The sequence below is a fragment of the Balaenoptera acutorostrata genome, chromosome X, assembly GCF_949987535.1.
Source record: "Balaenoptera acutorostrata chromosome X, mBalAcu1.1, whole genome shotgun sequence".
In the NCBI taxonomy this organism is placed as follows: domain Eukaryota; kingdom Metazoa; phylum Chordata; class Mammalia; order Artiodactyla; family Balaenopteridae; genus Balaenoptera; species Balaenoptera acutorostrata.
Window position 1 is genome coordinate 15,939,094 of NC_080085.1, and position 19,136 is coordinate 15,958,229.

At 52.3% G+C, this 19,136-nt stretch overlaps 1 protein-coding gene across 9 annotated transcripts in view; it reads right to left on the bottom strand.

The window, feature by feature from the left end:
• Positions 1 to 1,394: 1,394 nt before the first annotated feature.
• PHKA2 (phosphorylase kinase regulatory subunit alpha 2) overlaps positions 1,395 to 19,136 on the bottom strand; it is an 88,388-nt gene continuing 70,646 nt past the window's right edge. For 6 of the 9 annotated variants that reach the window (XM_057538000.1, XM_057537999.1, XM_057538005.1 and 3 more), the window contains 11 exons: positions 17,617 to 17,696; positions 17,344 to 17,422; positions 17,114 to 17,243; positions 16,425 to 16,526; positions 13,731 to 13,849; positions 12,935 to 12,964; positions 11,640 to 11,693; positions 9,688 to 9,858; positions 8,080 to 8,133; positions 7,208 to 7,408; positions 1,395 to 6,748 (listed from right to left, as the gene is read on the bottom strand). In XM_057538000.1, the coding sequence (XP_057393983.1) occupies positions 6,578 to 6,748; positions 7,208 to 7,408; positions 8,080 to 8,133; positions 9,688 to 9,858; positions 11,640 to 11,693; positions 12,935 to 12,964; positions 13,731 to 13,849; positions 16,425 to 16,526; positions 17,114 to 17,243; positions 17,344 to 17,422; positions 17,617 to 17,696 (1,191 nt within the window). In that variant the 3' untranslated portion in view covers positions 1,395 to 6,577. The remainder of the gene's footprint in view (positions 6,749 to 7,207; positions 7,409 to 8,079; positions 8,134 to 9,687; positions 9,859 to 11,639; positions 11,694 to 12,934; positions 12,965 to 13,730; positions 13,850 to 16,424; positions 16,527 to 17,113; positions 17,244 to 17,343; positions 17,423 to 17,616; positions 17,697 to 19,136) is intronic. The other 3 variants (XR_009006633.1, XM_057538002.1, XM_057538004.1) reach the window with 3 other exon arrangements.

The window sequence follows — 19,136 nt, forward strand, 5'->3', positions numbered from 1 at the left end:
CGTGAAATGAACCCTTCTCTCCTCTGCCCCTGCTTCCCTGTGGAGCAAATCTCTGGAAGGGTTGGCATTCCTCTGTCCCAAACCCTCCAGTGATTTGGGTCAAAAGCTAAGGTCTGCACCCTCTGGCCTCCTTCCTGTTCCAAAGACATGTTAGGTGCATTCCTGCCTCGGGGCCTTTGCACTGGTTGTTCCCTCGATCTGGCACATTTTCCCCCTTAGTTTCCCCTAAGTTCAGGCCCTCACTTCCTCCAGGTCTCTGATCAAATCCTGCCTTATCAGGGGTCTTGTCTACTCATCCCATATGACAGTCCCCGCTGCCCCCAGGCCTCCCTGCCCTCTTTGTCTGCTTTCATCTTGTCCAGCCTCTTGTCATCCCCTGACACATTATGCATCTAATTGCTCATTCGTTTATCATCTGGGCCAGGAGAGGAAGGAGGACGTGGGGGTTGGCTTCTCATCCCCCTTGGCCGAGTTACATGGAGACAGGGAGATGGGCTTGGCCTCGTGCCCTCCCCTGCACCCCACCACCCACCCCCTCCCCCGCGCCGGGTTCAGACAGCTATAGGCCGAGGTCCAGTACATTCTTGAGAAGCTCTTGCCCCGTCACCCAGAACGTTTTGCAGGTGGGTATCTTACTCATCCTTGACCTGCTTGCGGAGGGAGGCCCATCGCACCCAGGGGAGGGTTTGGGGCTGCCCTCTCTTCTTCCTGTGTCGTCATCGTTGAGAAAACAGGGCGGTCCTGGTGGAGGGCTGGTGAGTTTACTCTGCAGATTCTCCACTGGCCCCGTGCTCAGAGTGAACCCTTTGCTCTGGGCTCTTGATTTGACCCCCCTCCCCCTGTTGACCTGCTTATTTTGTCTCTTGCCTTTACTAGGCGTGCGCTGCCGTGTCCCAGCCTGCCGAGCACAGCGCCAGCCGCATAAATGTGTGCTGATGGCACAAAAGCCATCTCTGGTCTCAGGGGACCTGGGGACAGAAACGTGTGTGTGTGTGTGTGTGTGATCACTGTAGCACACGTCAGCTCGCTGCTTTAGGGAGTGAAAAGCCCACAGACCCTTCTGGAGACTCGGGCTGCAAGGTCAGCTCAGGCTCCAGTGCTCTGCACCGCCGGGGCCGCCAAGCCCGGCTTCATCTCCGGCACCGAGAGCCGCCTCGGCGCCTGCTGGGCCGTTTTTCACTCCAGATGGAGCTCTGTGGTTAATGAGGGGGAGAGCACTTCAGCGGAGCTGCCACGGAGGGAGGGGAGCGCCAGAGGCCGACTCGCCTCCGCGGCTGGGCTCTCTGGAGCTCAGGAGACAGTGGCTCGGATGCTTGCAAGAATTCAGGGGTGGAACCTCGGTGACAGCTGGGGGAATTTATTCACACTGTCAGGACACAGGCTTACACTTCGAATCAGTTCCAACTCTTTATTTTTAAATCCCCCAGCTGGCTAAAGACTTAGAAGGAAAGATGAGACAGTCATTTGCGTCTTGTCCCAGATGGGCTGTCACTCAGAGGGTCCAGGAAAAGGCTACCAGGGCTGGGCTGGTATGCCGGGAGCTTTGCAACAGCTCCTTAGAGGCTGAGTGGCAGGAGGTGGTCTGCTGTGCAGGCCGGGTAGCAGCAGCGACCCAGCCCCTATGACTTAGAAACATTTCTACAGGCAGAGAGAAGCTGTGATTGGTCCAGCTTGAGCCCAGAGGGGGCCCTGGCCGCCTGCTGTGCACACCCTCTTCACTCCCGCTGACCAAGCCTCGCCAAAGGGCAGACCCCAGGAGAGCACATGTCCTGCTTCTCTGGACAGAGGAATACAAGCCAAGGGTCCTGGCTGTAGTGGACGCTTAGTTTTAGATGCTCAGCATCGGAACGCCCTTCCTGGGTCTGGGGGGGTGGTCCCCCATGTTATGAAGCCGGCCCCACCTCCACTTGAGGAGGAGGAAGTCTCAGATACTGGCTTTTCCAACCTCCCTCTCAGCCGACAACCCCGCCCCAGCTGATGGAACACACCTGCCAGAGTCTGACTTGACAGCTAGTGACTGTATGAAACCTACTCTGTTGACAGGTGGCAGCCTCTATATTTAAAATAGTTTCTGAAAGAGAGGAGGCGGTGGTCCTAGTGACATTGGTCAGCGTTGGGGGCATCTGTGGTGTAAGCTCCAGGGTGTGAGCCTGGTGACCTGGGGCCTTGTTCTTGGCTGGGGAGTCACCAAGTCTGGTGATCATGTGACTTATCCTATATCCTTTAAGAAACGTGTTTCCTACCCAGCTAGAGTTGCTGTCTGTAATTTGCAACTAAAAACTCTGACACAGTGGTGAAAGGTGACACAGAGGCCATGAGAGAATACAGCCAGTGACTATGAATTCTCCTTGGCAAGTCTATCCTGGGTTTGTATCTGGAAAGGTCTTTCTAAAAGGAAAAATGGAAGGCGTAACCATTGCCCCACGCCCATTTCAGAAGCAGCTTGGGGCTACACCCTTAGCCCACCAGCTGGAGGCGTCTGGAGGCCACCCCGCTAAGGGACAGGTCAAAGACGCTCAGGATTGAGGGCCAACGCGTGGCTGTCCTGGTGGAGCAGTGCTGGGAACGCTTCCATGGGACGCTGGACAACGTGCCTCCTTAGAGGTCTTCTCAAACGAGACGGGCGTTTCTTCATCCCCGCCGTGCTGGTCCGTATTCTGTGGGCCGAGTGACGCCTGGGTAATACTGTAATAGGCCCCCAGTAAGTGCCTTCTTGAGCAATTCATTTTTCAGAATAGCTGACATGCTGCAACAAGACGGAGGGGGGAGTCATGTGACGTCAGAGTTCACTGGTTCCCATGATTCCAGTCCTTCTAAGAAGGCATTTTTGCCAAAATTGCACATATGTTCCTTAAAAACATACACAGTTGTTTTCTGATGGAATTTTTCCCTCTCCCAAACTATCAAACGCTGTGTGCATTAGGTTTGAGAACAGTCTCTCTTGCGGTTTCAGGTGGTCTTGTTCCTCAGAGAATTCTCTTGGTAACTTAAGGATACGGCTTCTCCTAAATGGCTTTGAGGGAACAAGGGGACACTGGGCTCTAAGAAGGTGGCAGTGTGGCTTTACCTTCCCCTCACAAGCAGAGTTATCAGTGGCCAAGTCCGGGAGAACAGAAGGCATTCTGGGAACATGCGAAGTGCAGAGCTGTACAGAACAGATGGCAGGGACTTCAAAAGCATAAGAGTCACCTTGAAAGATAATGGTGCCAAGGGAGGGGGTGGGAGGCTTTTGTACCTTTTGACAACAAGGAAGCAGGGAAGACAAAAGCGATTTGCCAGACTCCCGCGCAAGTCAACAGAACTGAGAGATGCTCTGCTGTAATTTACATCAAGGGAGGCCGAGCCACCTGTCTTCTTGTCCAGAAATAAATGGCATCAATCAACTGACAAACTTGTTTCTCTTGCCTCCTGATCTTCTGGTCTTTTTTCTTTCTTTTTTTACATAAGGAGCATTTACATCCTCTATCCAGGCAGCTATTGCGTAACGATCTCTCCTTTTATTCGCCGCACCTCAGGAGAGTTGCAGACGCTCTGACCTCCGGACTGACGTCCACTGGGGAGATGCGGGTTTGACCGGACAGCCTCCCGGCTCCCCCAGCCCAGCCTGGGTTGCTACTGGGCATATCTGGCTTCCTGTGACTGGAATTCAAGTTGATTAGTTTTGTTACTTCTTAGCTGCAGAAAAGGGTTTACCAAGAAATAAAATGAAAATGCTCTGTGGCCCGGCACCCTCTTAAACAGAGCTCTCTTATTTCTGCACATCTGCAATACAATCATCATCAGTATTTTAACCCCAAGGCCCTGCAAAATCCAGAACTGCTTTCTATGACATTCAAGTTCTTCTTTTTTCCTATAAAATTTATGTATGTATGTATGTATTTATTTATTTATTTTTGGCTCTGTTGGGTCTTCGTTGCTGCCCAGCCCCAAGGTGCCAGGGGCTCCTGGTGTGGAAACCTGGGCCCATCCGCAGAGGCCAGGATGGTGGCAGGACAGGCCTCTCCCATCCCCCTCGAACATCTGTTCCTTTTCTTGGTGGTGTGGGCCTCAGCTGCTTGTGAAAGGGATCAAGCCTCAGAAGCCTGTTCTTCTTTGAAGCTGACAGCTTGATGCCTGTGGAAATGTGGTACTATTTCAGGATTTCATTTGAAAGAGGTTTCAAAAGAGTGAATCGAAGGCTCAGTTGAATTGCTTATTATGGCTCTTGTCCTGGCCGCCCGCGTCTCGGTTGGTGAGCCCAAACACGGCATCTGCGGCTTTGCGCGTCATCCACAGGCAGGTGATCGTTCTAAATTAGCACCTGGCTCATTCTGGTGGGCTGTAACTCTTCTCGAGCCTTTGCCAAAGAAGCAACCGGGCCTTTAGCAGCTTGTACCTTTCTTACATTATGTGTTTGAAATGATCTACCAGGGAGTCTGTCTGGTGAATGACATGAGTCTTGTTTATGTCAAGCATGTCTTAAAGACACCAGAAATAAAGGCCATGAAAATGCGACTATGAAACGTGGGTGGCTGTGACCCCCCCTGGACCTGCCGAGGAACATGAGAGCAAACAGGCTTCCAAGGGAAGACGGGGCACAAACAGGAAGGCTCTGGGCACTGCGGGGGGCTCAGGGGGCACGGCGCCAGGCCACCCACACCGTCTCTGGGGTCTGCCATGCTGATGGCAGGGCTCTGGGCCGGCCCTACCTTCCCAGCCCAGCCCTCGTCCAGCTCTGTCACGCCCCCCCCCGCCACGCTAAAGCCTGGTCACCTGTTCACATTGGCTTTCCTGCGCAGGCTGAGGGCCTTGAGCGCTGAATCACAGACAGAGCGTCCCACACGTGCCGATGAATGACAGAAGGAACCATCTAGTAATCTGAGGAGAAAGGTTTGACATATCGACAGTAATAGGAAGGGGGGGGGGGATGCGGGAGTCCACTGGAGCAGAAATTGAAAGAGATTTTGGGCACTTTTCTTTACGTAACTACTCTGTACCTCAGCAAGGAAAACATTATGGTTTCAAATAAACATGAAGCCAAGGCATCGATGTCCTGTGTAAACAGTGCCTGTGCACCACCGAGCGGGTGAGCCAAGACTCGTGTTCCAGACTCTCTCCCCCAGGGGCAACTACAAAGTGTTTGGCTTGGACTGAAGCAAGGCTCTTTAGCAGGAACCCTCCCTGCCTTTCCTCTGCTTCAAGAATACTGGTCAGTGCCGCATCTTGACTCTGAGGGGCACCGGGCACCTTGCTGTCCTCTCAAAGCAGCCTGAGCATCGGCTTTCTCCACCTTCACGCAAACTTCCATGCAAAGATCCAATGGCCAGGTTTCCATTTCAGAGGCAGAGTCATCACCAATCTAAGCCGTCACTCTCAACCAGCCAGAGCGCACCACGAGGCCACCAGGTGACTGTCCTTCAAAGTCCATTATTCACAGAAACGGTTTTCCCTGTTGTGTGTCATGCCCACCCCCCCATCCCCGTAAGACACCTGGAGAGAAACTCCATCCATTAGGACCTTGGCAAAGACTGGCGAGGCCCTGCCCCATCACGATTTGCCCTCACTCCTCTGCAATCAAGGCCTCCAGCCACACCCCCACCTGAGAGCCTTAAGGCAAAAGTGCTGCTGTGAGAAGGGCTTGAGGCCCCAGCCTGGCTCTGCCGCAGAGGGAAGCATTGTTTCTGAGCACACCATGCACTTCTGTGGCATCTGGTGCTGCAGACTCATCACGTGGCTCCCCCAGAACACGGGGGGGCGTGCCGCTCCCTGCCGGCCGTCACCCCATGACGGGGGCGGGGGCACAGGCCTTCCAGAGGGACTCCCTGCCTATGCCAGCCCCAAAACAACAGTTGGCCCAGCTATAAGAAGAGCTGGCTTCTCCTCTGCCTTTTTTCTATTTTTTTTTTGGTTAGATTCTGGAAGATGATGTGGGATTTTTTCATAAGGCAGGAGAAATCCCTAACTCATGGGTGGCCAAGATAAAATCCTTGAAGACCATGAGCCAAAGTTAAGTGGGAGCAATTTTCTAAATCTTGGCGAAAGAGAATTGTCACGCAAAGGTAGCTATGCCAATAAGACAGACAGCAACAGGCCAAGAAGGAAAGCAAGGCACAAGAAAACCAAACCTCTGCAGAATGAGTTGTTCTATTTGCTAAACACTTTGACCCACAGACAGACTGTACCCTGTTAAGATGTGCCCCTTGTCAAGGTCCGCAGCTGCTGGAAGGATCTTTCCATCTTGAAGATGTGTCACTAGCTCATTGCACCTGTTCGGTAACTCTGTGAAAGCCAATTTAAGCTGCCTTCTCACTTCACTCTGCACTCAAAAGAGACCAATTTCCAATACCTCCTCAGACTCCAGGAGACCAGATGCTGTGACAAACTTTCCAGCAAAATGAATGTAGACGATGATCCCAGGGCGCTCCTCGGGGCGGGCACAGGATTCTGTGGCTTGGACGTATACTGCTTTCAGGTGTGTCACTGCCATCTCCTCCCTGCCAGTGCTTCTGATGGGAAATGCTTTTGTGACAGCACAGGGGATCTTGGGGAACACAAGAAAGTTCCCATGAGAAAGTGACAGACTCAGAGCGCCGAGGCCCTATTGCATCTGGCAGCCTGAACTGGGCAGCAATTCCTGCAAATGAGAAGCCACCGCCTTCGTTAGGTAGGTCATTGTCCCATAAGCCCCGCTGGGAGCACTGTCGTAAAAGAAGTGGCAAATGCCCGTGGCTTGGTCCTTCTCCAGCGTGTCCGTGGCACCGATCGACATCTGCAGCAGGAAAGGGCAGAGGCAACATGTGAGCAGAGCTGGCACTCCTGGCCTAACAGGGGGACAGATGGCCTCTGCTCTGGGCACCGTGTCCCCACCCGCCCGAGTTGGCAGCACATCACTGATTCTAGGATGAGAGGACGGCTTCTTCTAGCTCGACTTTGGTGCAGGCTAAGTGGTTGGTTTACTTGGGGCCAGACATGTCACGAGGCTGGTACTGGCACTAGAACCTATGCTGAAACGGGCCTGTCCATCTCCAAAGGTCTTTAGATCTCCCAGTGGCCACTGTGCCATTTTCAAACCAAATGGTTGACGTTTTCCCACCATCTGTGATGACATTATCTTTGTTCGAGAATATTCTTTCCTATTGGTCACAGGATCTCCAGCCTCCACAGAGATAAATGCCAGCCAAGCCGGCTGCACTGCCTCTGTCCCCACCTTGGCTCTGGGCACACCCACCTGGTCCTGCAGGAACAGCTGGTTGGCCATGTGCACGATCTGGTCCACGTGGATGATGCCCCCGATGCTGTTCATCTCCGTGTCCGAGAGCAGCGTCAGCACCATGATGGCCTCCACCAGCAGCTGCCGGTACTCAGGCTGCGGCACTCGGTTCAGCACCGACTCGACGTGGACAGCAAACTTGATCTCCTGTGGGGTCATCTGCCAAAGGGACCAGCAGGGGGTCACGAGTGAACCGAGCACAGACACGGTCCTGTCACCCACGCTGCCCACAGCACCCAGTGGCTCAGCATAAACGCTGCCCACAGGAATCCTCTGGACCAGGAAGCTGAAAGCTCTGCCCTGGGCGTCAGTCAGCCTTGTCCTAGCATTAGTCACCTATCCCGCTGGAATGTGACTTCCAGGGGCAGGGCCATTTCTCATTTCTCTTTCTTCATTATTCCTTGTGGCGCATAGCATGGTGCCTTGGGTGGTGTAAAAACTAAAAGATCAATTTTTTAAAAGAATGAATGGGGGAAAGAAACCAGGGAAGATGACTGTTCTCAGTGCAGAGGGAGTCAGAGGAGGCTGTCGTGGGTCCAATGAGCATGGCACGCAACTTTGCTCTTCCCTTAATAGAGTTTTCAGAAACAAATCTAAAGATGTCGCTAGTCCAGACATGCTGTGTCTGAGGGGAAAGAGAAAAGATGATGCTAACAAATGTGGGGGAAAAAAACTTTGCAAAGCTTGAGGGTTAAGAGTCTAGAAAGATCCGACCTACAACTGCCCTGTCTGTATGTAACAAGCTTGAAAGAAGGGTGAGTGGTCAGAGTCCAAGAAATAAAGAAAGCACTTGGTGAAAACTCACGGCGTTCGGGTTTTTCCCATCCTACCTCTCGCGTCGTCGAGGATGGGAGCACATAACCGTCGATGGACAGACCGTGGCACTGGAGGCAGAAATTTCACATTTCAGTCAGATTCCAGAACGTGATTAAAAACGGCGCACACACACTCAAGTCGCTCTGCCCTGGAAGCCAGCACGAGGACTGGAACACGCCAGACTGTCGGAGTTATTTTTAGAGGGCTTGTTCTCACTGCCCACAGGCTGTGTTTTTCGATGGAACGATTCTAGGGAACCAGCAGGCATCGTTCAGATGTCACCCGAACAACGCCCCAGGGAGCTGCCAGGTCCTCCTCTGTGGGAGCTCCGAGTTTCACTCGGCAACCTGGCCCTGGCGGCTGAGAGGCCCCCTTTGGTGCCAGATAAAGGGAGCTGTGCATGTTTCCTGCTGGCGAAGTGATACTTCTATGCCTTTGCAGGCATCTATTTTTGAGATTTCTATAATAAGCACCAATCACAAAAGACTAGAGCACATGCACAGACACGCACACGCACGCCGTGTATATAAATAACCAGCGCTGGCTCGATACAAAATGCTGCTTTTTCATAATAAAAGCGTCTTGGTATGAAGCCGGTGGAAGCCCGGCCCCAGGAACAGTTCTGGTCTCACTGGCTGCCTCCTGACTCCCTGTGCCCTGGAGACAGCAGCTGCGCCGCCTCCGTCCCCGGTGGGCTGCAGATGCAGCGGCAGCAAACGCTCCTTCCTCCTGACAAGAGGCCTCTTCGGGCCCTGCCCCCACGTGGGGACCGGAGTTCAGCTGTGAGGACAGGGACCCCTCTGACCTCGCCATGCCCAGCTCCACAAGGAAGACCTCACAGGGGACATAACGCAGGCGAACGGGGCTGTGGCTTTGGGAAGGGGCTGCAGTACGGGGTCTTAGGGATGCCTTTTCTCTCCTCGCCTCTTCTACTGTGAAATGAGCTAACAAAAATAGTTTAGGGAAAAACTCGGTCCTGCCTGTGGTTCTTGGTTTGCACAGAAGCTTCTAATGGAGGCAGACAAACCCTCTGGTGGGGCCCAGGGAGACACCGGGACGCTCTGAGGCTGATGTGGGAGGGAGACAGGAGGTGGGTGCAGGGACCAAGGGGCGTGGCTCCTGCGGCTGTTCTGGGTCAGCCGGGTTACGGCGTTTCATCCAGAGCTTTCCCTGCCTTCTCTGGTTCTTGCCTACCTTCTGACTTTTCTGCGTTCCTAAAATACGTCAAAGGTGGCCCCCCACAACCTGGGCTGCCACCTTATCTACCTTGTTGGGTTTCCAGCCAGCGTTTCTCAACCAGTGGCAATTTGCCACCCAGGGGACACTCGGCAACGTCTAGGGACATTTTGGTTGTCACACTAGGGGAGGAGGTGCTACCAGCATCTAGTGGGTGGAGACCAGGGATGTCGCTTAACATCCCACAATGCACAGGGCAGCCCCGGAAGTGAGAATTACCCAGCCCCAAATGTCAGCGGTGCCGAGGGGGGCAGAAACCCTGCTCTAGGCCGTGAGCGACCTAAGGCTGGGGGTTATGCGCCTGTTCTGCAGCCCCCTGCTACCTGTAGGTGCCAGCACGCCTCAGCACCCGTGCCTACAGAATGCAGCACAGCGGCCAAGCTCACCTTCTGAAGGATCTTCCACACCTTCTGGTAGAATCCCACGGGGACCCTGTTGATGGCCCCGTCCAGCCTTCTCCTGCGCAGCCACTGGCCCTGCCGCTCCCCCCAGCCGATGTGATGCCCACCTGAGTCTGACGATGACGTGCCCGTGGGTGAGGATGGGGTGCTGGACCTCTGCAAGACAGAAAAGGCACGGCCTTCAGAAGCCTCATAGCCGGCACCCCACGGCAGTACTGGTCACCGAGAGGGCGGCTCCGTAAACTAGTCACCACCACCAGCTGGATTCACTCTTTCCTGCCCCGGTTCGTTTACTAAGCTCCTTCCGTGCACTCTTCCCAGCCCCCAAGAGGTAGTACAGCATCAGAGGCCCCTGACCCAACGGAGAGGCCGAGCAGGTCAGGGGGTGGGCTCTGGGGGGGCTGCGAATCCTGACTCCACGCCAGCTGCTCCAGTCTCTAACTCGCCGCGAGCGCCGCTCAGCCTCATCTGAGCAGCAGGGCACAGGTGCGCACCCCGAGTGCAGATGCGGGAAACCCTGGGAGCACGCCCGGCCGTGGGGTCAGCAGGCACTGCTGCTGGAGGGCTTGGGGAGACCTCGGATCTGGAGGAGGGGACTCCCTCGGGCGCCGCAGCCCAGGGAGACCAACGCCACAGTGACCGCTTTCCTCCTGCGGTGCCGCGGAGAGTGGTGGTCACTCCCCTGCGGTGCAGCTGCCACGAGAACACAACACAGCGCAGGGCGAGGCTCTGGAGCCCTGGAAGGAGGGAAGGCTGGAACCCACGTTTGTGGCACGGCCTCAGAGACTATGGTATTTCCACCTTCCTTTTCAATCGCTTTCTACTTTGCCTGTTCTCAGCATGGCGCTTTACCCTAATTTGGGGCGATGACCACCTCCGAGCCGGGAGCCTTTGCTGAAGCAGGAGGGGTATCACCTCCTTCCCACCTCCTCCCCGAGGCTGGATTTATTCCGGCCTCTGCGAGGGAAGCGCTGGGGCAGGGCCAGCAGTTCTGCTTCTGCCTCGGGAGCCGCAGGCCCGCCCACGACTGCGGAGGCAGCTCTGAGAGGCTCCTGGTGGGGCCTGAGACCAGGCCTGAAAGCGGTTCCCTCAGCGCCGACCTCCCTGCGGCAAAGCTCACACCTGCTTTCTTCCTGTGGATGGATTCTCACCCCTTGGCCTCTGGGTCGGGGAAGGGATAACCTTCATCCTTACACATTATCTTTGTTCTGGACTATCTGGCACTTTCATTTCTCAGTGTGCAACATCAAATTTAAAGGTTTAAAAATGAAATCCCAATGTTAAGCAGACTAGCAGGGCAGGAGTCTTATTGGAGCGCACATTGTGACTTCATCGGATCTTATTTTGAAAAGGCTTTTAGGCTGGGTTATTCCATTGGGCTCATTACTGCCATTTAAATACGGCAATGATTAGATACAAATAAAAGTAATTACAGCCACACTCATCAATGACTCAGCTGGTTTTCTGCTCCTAGTTTCGGGAGGAAGATTCAGACTCGCCTCTGCAATTAGAACAGTTCCTAGTCCTCCATCTCATCTGGGGCCTCAAGCCAAGCGGGGGGCCTTCTGCATACAGAGTGCCAATCAGCACGTGCAGGCAGCGGTTCACCCCCGTGACTCAACAGAAAGGCCCATAACCACTGCCTCAAAAGTTCCAGAAGCTCCTGGGAACTGGTGAGAACAGTGCTCCTCAGTCACACCCCGCCGAGGAGCATAAGCAGAGAGCTCAAGATGGAAAAACAGAGCTCAGTTCCACAAGTTCTCAGCTTGCTTTCTAGCCTCTCCTCGTAATCACAGTCAAGTGGGAACACTTAAACCTGTTCACATCTTCGGGAGTTAGGGAGGTGGTGGGAGCACGAGAAGGGCAACGAGAGGATTCAGACACCATAAACGGGAAGGAGGTGGCGAAGAGGACAATGGCTGGGACACACTGTTTACCAGAGACTTGGAGGAGCGTGCGCTGCCGGCCGGGGCCTGGCTCACAGAAAAGAGCTACAAAACAAAGAGAGTCCACTCAGTCACGTGCAGTGACGCCAAAGGACGCACGCAGAGAGAAGGAACACACAACAGCCTCAGAAACAGCCGAGGAAGGAAGACGCAGAGGATGCGGGTGGCCGGAAGTTCTCACTCACCCCCCCAGGCAGATGGCCTGCAGCGCAGCGGGCAGAGCTCTGGGCTCGCGCAATAGAGGTCCCAGGAAATGCTTTCTCTGAGTGTGAAGTGTTCCCATATCTAGTCGGATGTGGAGGGTGCCTCATCAAGTTAGCACACGACTTATTTTCCAAACTCCCAGCCGTGAAATGCTAATCTTTTATGTTAATTTTGGAAAGAGAATAATATATTTCTTTGAAGTAAGTGGCCAAATACAAAACTTGTACTGGCTAACTTTATCTAAACCCATCAAAGAAAAAAGGTGATCATTCTGTCCCCATAATATGCAAGGACGGCATTAAATGGAGACGGAAGGAACCACCCATATTCAGCCACAGTCAGCTGCCATCGGGATGTAGGTAACAAGAGGGACGGTGCCACCGAGTGGTGGGCAAAGGAAGATGTTTGGAAAATCTGTTCCTTACGTGGAAAGAGCATAAATTCGAACGAGACAGCACGGATGTTTTTCCCTGGGACAACACAGAGAATCCGCGTGTCAGTATATGACTCCTCTGCGCTCTCTCACACAGACATTAAATCATTAGGAAAGGGACTCTGATCTTCTGGACGGAGGAGGCAAAGGAAGTATGTCACAAGGGTGACATAAAAGAACAGCATCCTTACTTTTTTTTTTTTTCTTACTTTTTTTTTTTTCTTCCAGGGTTAAATTCCCCCAGGCAATCTAGGAACAGGAAGTAGCAGTATTCTTTCTACTGCTATAATCAATGACCACAATCTACTTGTCCCTATTTCTTCCCTTTTTTTTGAACAGAAACTCCTGCCGAGGCAGAACCCGGGACCATCTCTTTCACATAGTCTCCTGTAAAATCCAAGAGTTTGATACACGGATTTGTTTAAAGGCGCAGGGCAAGGTCATTTCTCTTGCTTTCAAGTCCAGTGCTCTGCCTGTCCCCAGGGCTGCCCCCCACAGCCTGCAGAGTCCCCTCCACCCAAGCATGTTGGATGGGCAGAACCGTTCTCCACGCACTCAGACCCTCTGTACTCACAGCCTTGCTTTCCCCATTCAAGCCAGAAAGAACATGAAGCACAGTAAAGGAGGAAACAAGACAAAGAGGTTTCACCTGTTCATCAGCACTAAATCGCCTAGTCATCTGAAAGTAAAAATACATCAGAAAATAAACAAAAACCAGTTTCAAATCAAGGATGCCTTACTACTTCTAACACCCTCTAGATTATCCAAGGAAGTGTTGCTCCAGCTGCAGGGTGTGACCCTCAGTGCCTCACAGACTCAATCTACTGAGTCATCATTTGAAATGGAGAAGAAAATCCGAGTGCGTCTCTCACTGCAGGTCATGGTCAGAAGGAAACTATTTCCTACTGTAGATCACTGTCAAGTCCTACCACAGTAACCGGCACATTAGGACTTGCAGTCCTGGGGGATCAGTTGAGAAGGAATTTATTGTGAATTAAATAAAGGTGAGCACAAAAGAGAGACACCTGTGGATGGTGGAAAATAAAGGTATTACGAGCATTCCACTCCATTTCTAGACTCCTCTCTCTGTTTCACTTGAAGGACACATTTGATGGAGAGATGATTCAGTTACCTTTTGCGTGACTCTACTTTTTAAATGGCTGAGATCCATTTGAATGACCAGTTCTCGGCAACAGGCAAACATGGGGAAGGGTATTTTCCAGAATGCTCGCATAACACCTTAACGTTAAGGACGAGCACGTGTGGGTGCACGTGAGTGGCTCTGGGACGTCTGGGAACGGGGTGTGTTCAGATGCCAGGACAGAAGGGGTGGCACACCCTTTACAAAGCAGGCTGTACCCTGCATGCCTTGGGTTTCTCTCACTTTCTGAGTGGAGCCCAGATAGGAAGACCACTTCTTTCCTGGCGCCGAGAGCTCTTCTTACCTGTTTCATCTCACTCCTCAGCCTGTTGATGCCACTCCTCTCGGTTTTGGTGGCTCCAGTATGTCCCACCTCATGGATGGAGATGGCAGGGCTGGATGTGGAGGAATGGATAGGCCGCACTGGAGGGGAAACACACACATGGTTCTTAGAAACGATATTTTGTCCACCCTGAGAGGAATACATGCATGTACTTTTTTAAAAAATTAATTAATTATTTTATTTTATTTATTTTATTTTTGGCTGCGTTGGGTCTTCGTTGCTGCGCGCGGGCTTTTCTCTGGTTGCGGCAAGCGGGGGCTACTCTACTCTTCGTTGCGGTGCGCGGGCTTCTCACTGCAGTGGCTTCTCTTGTTGCAGAGCACAGGCTCTAGGTGCGTGGGCTTCAGTAGTTGTGGCTTGTGGGCTCTAGAGCGCAGGCTCAGTAGTTGTGGCGCACGGGCTTAGTTGCTCCGCGGCGTGTGGGATCTTCCCGGATCAGGGCTCGAACCCGTGTCCCCTGCATTGGCAGGCGGATTCTTAACCACTGCGCCACCAGGGAAGCCCGCATGTGCTTATTTTATCCACGTCTCTCTCTCCCACTCGACCATGCACTCCGTTAGAGGTGGCCGTGTCTGCCCTGGCCAGCGCTCTGTTTCCAGCACCTGGGGCAGCGCCTGCTACACAGCACAGGCTCAATATGTGTTTGAGTGAATGGGTGACAGAGTGAACGTCACTTAAGCAGCATGCAGAAAACACTGAGCGGCCAGAAAACCCTTCAATGATTTGGATATGTTTTTTAAAATAATTTTTTACTTCTCCAAATGCACCCCCTTCCTTGCAGAAAACTGAGACCACCTAATTAAGGTCCAGCCTTGGGGCCGGAGAGGGAAGTCCTGGGAGAACAAGCCGACCAAAGGCTGGAGGTGGCGAAGGCACACAGAAGGGGCAGGGAGGACCCGTCACCTGGCTCCACTCTGCTGCCCGCCCTGCCCCACTACCCGCTTCTCCGTGGTGAGCTCACAGCGATCATTCTCAAAGGCACGTGCGGCCATGTCGCTGTCCACATGGAATCCTTCTTCAGGTTAAGGCCTCACAGGGGCACACAAAGCCCTACCGACGTGAGCCCACCCGCCCCTCTTAGCTGTCCCCTCCAGGCCAGCCACTCGGCACTGGGCACTGCACAGGCGGCTCCCTCCTGGCCTGCCTGCTCCCCTCTGCCAGGTGCGTCCTCTCCTTCTGCAGGCCCAACTCTAAGGTCATTTCCTCGGGCAGCATCCTCTGCGTGTCCTGCCTTCCCACCCAACCCGCCCCCGAAGCCATGGGAGTAGGGCACTGCCAGAAGAGCAGAGACAAATGAGGTGCCAAAGGACAGCACAGAGGGAGGACCCACAAAGGAGACACGACGATTAGCCAGAGAGGGAGGAGGGACACCAGGAGAGTGGAAAACAGAACCCAAAGGGGTCTGGGAAGCTACAGTGGGGCCTGTGTAGGGTGGGCATTAGCTGAAAATACTCATCTCAGGCATCTCAGGATGTAATAAAAATTCTAAGACTATTTGAGTTTCCTAATTTATAAAAATTGAACAATTACAAAGGACAATTAACAAATGATGCTATATGCAAAAAGACAGGACCTCTTCTGGCCTTGCTTGCAATTAGACATATTTATGGTTTCAAGTGGCATTACTCTGTTCCTAGTTTCATAAGGTTCTATAGCTTTGTATCTAATAACAATTTTTAGTAATTATCTGTGTCAAACCACATATATTATTTTGATGAGCAGAACACATTAAATATTACTTATATATTTACATTTCAAGGATTGTGCATTTGAAAGAACTGAAAATTACTTTTGGAAAAGGATCTTGAGCATTCCTCAGGAAAGGAGAAAACCCACCAAAACACATCTGATTGCACGATGCCAGTTTTGTTTGCCTGCTGGCGCCCACTCTAAAGAAAAGATCCGAAGTACCCAATGTCCTTATTAAATAAAAAGAATGACAGCCCATACTGCATTTCTTTGGCTTGATGAAATAAATTCACAGATGTGTCTGCAAATCATTTCACTTTATTATGAGGAGGGTAAATGATAATTGCTTCAATTATAATTAGGGAGCATTTGAGAACAGAATTCCACCAGGACTTGGGCGATTATATTTCCTAGCACTGCAAACAGGGTTCTGGTACAGATAAAAAGTGAGAGAGAGCGAGGGGACGAGGCAAACTCACTCAGCAAGAAGGTGCTGTGAGGCTGCAGAGGGCTTTTATCTGGGTCCACGAAGGGTGATGGGGGGTCTAATTGAAAACCAACCCACACTAAAGGTGGGGCACTCAGGTGCTGGGAAAAGACAGCCCTTGTCACCTTGAGGTGACACCTTGGTCACCTCACCTGCTCCTAACCCCTGTGCACAAGTGACGGTGCCTGGACCAACTGCAGAAGGAGGCAGGCCGCAGGCCAGGGTGCGCACCACGCCCACATGGGACCGCAGCTCTCCCAGCCAGCCCACGAGGGATCACAAAGCCCTACAAGTCACAACCTTAAACCTAGAACTCTGTCCATCTCAGTGAAGTAGGAACCTTATACCCAAACATTATGTCCCGAATCGCGATTACTGATGTTGATCTGTATAGAAATGGAGCAGTTCCAGGCCACGTTGGACACGTCAGTCAAGCCCTCTCTGACCCCCTCCCCTCAGTAAGACGGGCATTTACTTACCGCTTCTTTCAACACCAAACTCTTTTCCACTTAAAATATGGTGTAGGAGATTTTTCATATCGAAAGGGCTGAGGTTCATCAAACTTTCAGAAGCTTCTTCTCCTAAAAACAAACATCGTGTAAGTGTCCCGACACAGGACTGGCGGCAGGGGAAGGTAGAGTCGCGTGGGCGTGGGGGGGGGTGGTGGAGACGCAGGGTACTGTGGTAGGTCTCCCTGCTCAGGATTACCTCTCTACTGCTTCAGGACTGAAAGGTACTGATCCTTGGTGATTCTAAATGCTGCTATTTAAGTTGTGTATTTTCTTAACTCAGACACATAATTTTTCACACTGTAATAACCCCCAATGTTGGAATGCATCTTGCAGTTGATCTACATATTTAAATTGGTAGGATTTCTCCCAGCAGAGGTTTTATGAAATGGGGGGTGACATCTTACCACAAGGAGAAACAGTAAGGAACTCAGATGTCAGGAGCAGAGCAGAAGATTCTAGTGCCTCATTTTCCCTAACCTATGAAATTCAACACCCTGTGCTGGATGGTTTGGCGGAAGTTACATCTAAACGAGAGAATCTGGTGAAGCCATGAGCCCACCCAAAGGCTCAGAAGCCCTGGTTCCAGAATACTTGGGCAGGGCTCCCCAGGGGCGGGTGGGTGCAGGAGCTGTGGGAGCTGCGCGTGAGAATCGCACCTGAACAGTTCAGGCTCCGCGCCAGCTCCGTGGCCATCACCTGAATGATGAGTCCAATCCGGAGTCTCAGCATCTCCACGAAGAGGCTGGGCTGTGCCCTGACATACATTGCCAGGTAAACCACAATCTCCTGACACAGACATACGTGGAGACAGGGCTTCAGAGACTGGCTGGGGGCGGAGAAGCCCCTGCTGCCCAGAGATAGCCCCGCCCCTCCATGGCCAGCTGACCTGCGTGAGGACAGCGATGCTGATGTCCTGCCCGCTGGCTTCGTAAATGAGTTCTGTGAGCTCCTCGGGGGGAAGAGGCCTAGGAAGGAGCATCAGGACACAAACGCCATGAAAGATGCCTCCTAGTCCTCTATGGAATATCCTCATTTTCCTGCTGGAAGCGCTCCAGTGACAGTGTCTATAAAAAGACTCTCTTCCTGAATGGTGGACAGCACTGATGTTTTCCCCCCAGGTACTGCCCCCAGACCTGAGGCCCCCAGGTTGAAGACTTACGCAGAGATGGTCTTCTCCCGGGGTTCTGGCGGCAGGCCCACCGTGAGCTGCTTCTGGTGCGACAGCAGGTCCGTGCAGGCCTACACATTTAGGAAAAGGGTGAGGGGGAGAAAGATTAGCAAAGCCGGTGGGGAAGGATCACTGCCAATAAGATCATAAACTTACCTTTACAAACGTTATGACCCATGCTGCTATTTATTTGAAAATTCATACACAGACCCCAGACTGAGCAACCCAGCCAGAGCTGGGTCCCCGTGATCTTTGTGTCCCCAAAATGTGGCCCCAGGCCTGGCTCTGCAGGGCCTATTAGTGGGTATTTTATGCTCACCCCCTGTAGCAAACACACTGGAATCCCTGATATTCCATAAGGAGGATGAGCTGCTGTGAGTCCTAAAATACTGATGTTAAGAGTTAATGACCGGGCTTCCCTGGTGGCGCAGTGGTTGAGAGTCTGCCTGCCAATGCAGGGGACACGAGTTCGAGCCCTGGTCTGGGAGGATCCCACATGCCACGGAGCAACTGGGCCCGTGAGCCACAACTACTGAGCCTGCACGTCTGGAGCCTGTGCTCCACAACAAGAGAGGCCGCGATAGTGAGAGGCCCGCGCACCGCGATGAAGAGTGGCCCCCGCTCGCCACAACTAGAGAAAGCCCTCGCACAGAAACGAAGACCCAACACAGCCAAAAATAAATAAATAAAGACAGACCAAGGAACATAATTAAAAAAAAAAAAAGAAAAACAAATATCGTATATTAACGCATGTATATGGAACCTAGAAAAATGGTACAGATGAGCCGGTTTGCAGGGCAGAAGTTGAGACACAGATGTAGAGAACGGACATATGGACACCAAGGGGGGAAAACTGCGGTGAGCTGGGGATGGTGGTGTGCTGAATTGGGCGATTGGGATTGACATGTATACACTGATGTGTATAAAATTGATGCCTAATAAGAACATGCAGTATAAAAAAAAAAAACAACTAATAAAAAAAAAAGTTAATGACCATATTAGAGTCCTAAATTGCCAGTTTCCCCATTATTCACATATAATAAATACCATTACCTTACTAAAACAGTGAACCTGGGGACTTCCCTGGTGGCGCAGTGGTTAAGAATCCGCCTGCCAATGCAGGAGACACGGGTTCGAGCCCTGAGCCGGGAAGATCCCACATGCCGCGGAACAACTAAGCCCGTGTGCCACAACTACTGAGCCTGCGCTCTAGAGCCTGCGAGCCACAACTACTGAGCCCACGTGCCACAACTACTGAAGCCTGCGTGCCTAGAGCCCATGCTCTGCAACAAGAGAAGCCACCGCAATGAGAAGCCCGTGCACCACAATGAAGAGTAGCCCCCGCTCGCCGCAACTGGAGAGAGCCCGTGTGCAGCAACGAAGACCCAATGCAGCCATTAAATAAATAAATAAATAAATAGAGGAAAAAAAAAAAAGAACTTGAATGTCATAGAAAGCAGTTCTGGATTTTGCAGGGCCTTGGGGTTAAAATACTGATGATGACTGTATTG